The following is a 3307-nucleotide window of genomic DNA, read 5'->3' on the forward strand; positions in this document are numbered from 1 at the left end:
GGGGGGGGGTGGTAAGGGGGCAACCCAGGGAGTTGGGAGGGAGTGAGTCTTGGGGTGCTCTGGGGGGGTCCAGCGTATCCCTGGGATGCTGGAGGGGCTGAGGGTGCCTTGGAATGGTTTTTGGGGTGCCACAGGGAGTGGGGGTGACCCAGGGTGCTGGAGGAGGGGGGGGATTTGGAGCCCCCCTGAGGTGCCATGAGGTGCCACTAATGGGGATTTTGGGGGTGCTGGGGGGGCACTGAGGTGCAACGAGGACGTTCTGGGGTGTTCAGGGGGTCTCAGGTGCCCCTGGGATGGACATGGGTGCTTGTGGGGAGGGGACAGGATGTCAGGGGGGTGTCTGGGTGCCCCAGAGCACCCACACCTCCCCCTCTTACCCCCCAGCTGCCCCCCCCTGGGGTGCCCATAGCAATGGCCCCCCCTCGGCTGCAGGCGCTTCTGGGGCGCTGGCGGGAGAAGGTCTTCACCCTCCTGGTGCAGCTGCGGGTGCAGGAGGAGGTGCAGCGGGTGCTGCGGGCGCAGGTGGGTGCCTGGATGCCTGGGTCCCTCATGGGGGGTGGGTACCTGGGTCCCAGCTGGGGGTTTTGGGGGTGCCCAGGCACTAGGGCCCCTGCTGAGGGGTTCCTGGTATCCCATTTTGGGGGGTGCGTGGATGCCTGGTTCCCTCCTGGGGGTGACACCTGGGTTCCATCCAGGGAGGTTTGGGGTGCCCGGACACCTGGGTTCTTCCTGGGCTGGCACCTGGGTCCCATCTGGGGGCTTAGGGGGTGCCCAGACACCTGGGTCCCTGCTGAGGGGTTCCTGGGTCCCATCTTGGGGGGGTTTGGGGGGTACCCAGACTCCTGGGTCCCTCCTGGTGGTGACACCTGGGTCCCACCCAGGGGGTTTTGGGGTGCCTGGACACCTGGGTCCCTCCTGGGGGTGGCACCTGGATCCCATCTCAGGGGGTTTGGGGGGTTACTGAACTCCTGGGTCTCTCCTGGGGGTGGCAACTGGGTCCCATGTGGGGGTTTAGGGGGTGCCCAGACACCTGGGTCCCATCTTGGGGGGGTTTGGGGGGCACCCAAACTCCTGGGTCCCTCCTGGTGGTGGCACCTGGGTCCCACCCAGGGGGTTTTGGGGTGCCTGGGCACCTGGGTCCCTCCCAGGGACGTTCCTGAGTCTCTTCTAGGGGTGCTGGGGGCTTGCCAGGGGCCTGGGTCCCTTGTGGAGACGTCACCTATTTCCATCTGGGGGGGGTCTCCTGGCTGTCTGGGTCCCTCCTGGGCCGTTCCCAGACGTTTGGGTGCCTCAGGTGGGGACACTGGGGGCGGCGGTGACAGCGGGGACACGGCGGGTGAGGCGGCTAGAGCTGAGCCTGCGCGAGGGGGCGGCCACCGCTGAGCTGCAGCGGCGGGACAGAGAGGTCAGAGGGGACACGGGGGACAGCGGGGACACGTGTGGGACGGGGAGGGGGCATATGGGGACATGCTGGGGAAATGGGGACCCCTTGGGGACATATGGGGACCCCCTGGGGAAACAGGGACCCCCTGGGAATGTGGTGGGGACATAAAGGGACACTCTGGGGACATGGAGGGACATATGGGGACACGCTGGAAAATGGGAACCCGCTGGGGACATGGAGGGACATAGTGGGGACATATGGGGTCACCCTGGGGAAACGGGGACCCCCTGGGGACATGCTGGGGAAATGGGGACCCCTAGGGGACATTTTGTGAACATATGGGGACATGCTGGGGAAACGAGGACTTGTTGGGGACATGGAGGGACATGGTGGGGATGTATGGGATCATCCTGGGGAAATGGGGACCCCATGGGGACATGGTGGGGACATATGGGGACCCCCTGGGAATGTGGTGGGGACTTAGCGGGACACGCTGGGGACATGAAGAGACATTTGGGGACATGCTGGGGAAATGGAGACATGGAGGGACATGGTGGGGACACATGGGGACCCCCTGGGGACATGGAGGGGACATAGGGGACATGCTGGAGAAATGGGGATCCCCTGGGGATATGATGGGGACATATGGGGACACACATGGGGTAAAGGGGGGACCTGGTGGGTACACGGGGACCTGCTGGGTCATGGAGGGACACAGTGGGGACCTGTGGGACACGTGGGGACATGCCTGGGAAATGGGGGGATATGCTGGGGACACAAAGGGCCTCACTGGGGACATGTGGGGACATGGAGGGGGACATGCCAGAGATATGGGGACATGGTGGGGATACCCAGAGCCATGCTGGGAGCATGGGGACACTGGGATGGGTTGGGGATGGCTTGGGGACATCATGAAGGGCCACTTGAGGGGTTGGGGACATGATGGGGACACGGTGGGGACATCAGTGACTGGTGTCCCAGTACCTGGTTAGGGAGGTGACCCAGAGTGGGGACATCTTGGGGACACGGGAGGGCTTGGGGACAGCTTGGGGACAAAGTGGCACTTGTCCCAGCGCCTGGCACAGGAGGTGACACGGCAGCGGGGACGGGCAGAGGCGGCTGAGGAGGCACTGGGAGGACTGGTGCGGGCGGCTGCCAGGTACTGGGAGGGGACTGGGAGGAACTGGAGGGACTGGGGGACAACTGGGAGGGGCACTAAGAGGGACTGGGGAGGAACTGGGCACTGGGGGAGGAGCTGCGGTGACACTGGGACAGGGGCTGGGGGAGTACTGGGAGGCACTGGGGACCCTGGGAGGGGGAACTTGGAAGGACCTGAGAGGCATCTGGGGGATACTGGGAGGAGACCAGGGTGGGGAAACTGGGAGGGCACCAGTGTCACCGTCCCTGTATGTCACTGCTGGTCCTGTCCCCGTGTCTTGGGTCCTGCTGTCCCTGTGTCATATGTGTCCCCTTGTCCCCCCATCCTGTCGCCTTGTCCCCCTGTTGTGTCCCCTTGTCCCCCTGTTGCATACCCCTGTCCCCTTGTCCCCTGTCCTGTCCCCCATCCTGTCCCCTGTCATGTTCCCCTGTCCCCCATCCTGTCCCATGTCCCCTTGTCCTTCTGTCCTGTCACCCTGTCATGTCCTTCTGTCCCCTTGTCCCCCTCACCCTGTCCCCGTCCTGTCCCCCTCTTGTCACCTTGTCATGTCCCCTTGTCCCCCTGTCCCCCAGGCTGGCCGAGGTGGTGACAGCACGCGAGGCTGAGGTGACAGCAGCCACCAGGACCATGGTCACCCTCAGCGCCCGCCTGCGCCGGGCGGGACAGCGGCTCCGCGTCCTCCAGGGTATGGGGACGGGGGGACAAGGGGCCACAGGGGAGGGGGACACGGGGACAGGAAAGGTGACACAGGGGCAGGGAGAGAG

At 65.2% G+C, this 3307-nt stretch overlaps 1 protein-coding gene across 3 annotated transcripts in view; it reads left to right on the forward strand.

Moving 5' to 3' along the window:
* Window positions 1-3307, forward strand: part of LOC113490503 (coiled-coil alpha-helical rod protein 1-like) — a 17800-nt gene that overhangs the window by 10551 nt on the left and 3942 nt on the right. For all 3 annotated transcript variants that reach the window (XM_026867016.1, XM_026867017.1, XM_026867018.1), the window contains exons 3-6: window positions 385-522; window positions 1295-1405; window positions 2458-2543; window positions 3116-3228. In XM_026867016.1, coding sequence (XP_026722817.1) covers window positions 412-522; window positions 1295-1405; window positions 2458-2543; window positions 3116-3228 — 421 coding nt within the window. In that variant the 5' untranslated portion in view covers window positions 385-411. The remainder of the gene's footprint in view (window positions 1-384; window positions 523-1294; window positions 1406-2457; window positions 2544-3115; window positions 3229-3307) is intronic.

Source organism: Athene cunicularia, unplaced genomic scaffold (assembly GCF_003259725.1).
Source record: "Athene cunicularia isolate RWA unplaced genomic scaffold, athCun1 SCF_106, whole genome shotgun sequence".
Lineage (NCBI taxonomy): Eukaryota > Metazoa > Chordata > Aves > Strigiformes > Strigidae > Athene > Athene cunicularia.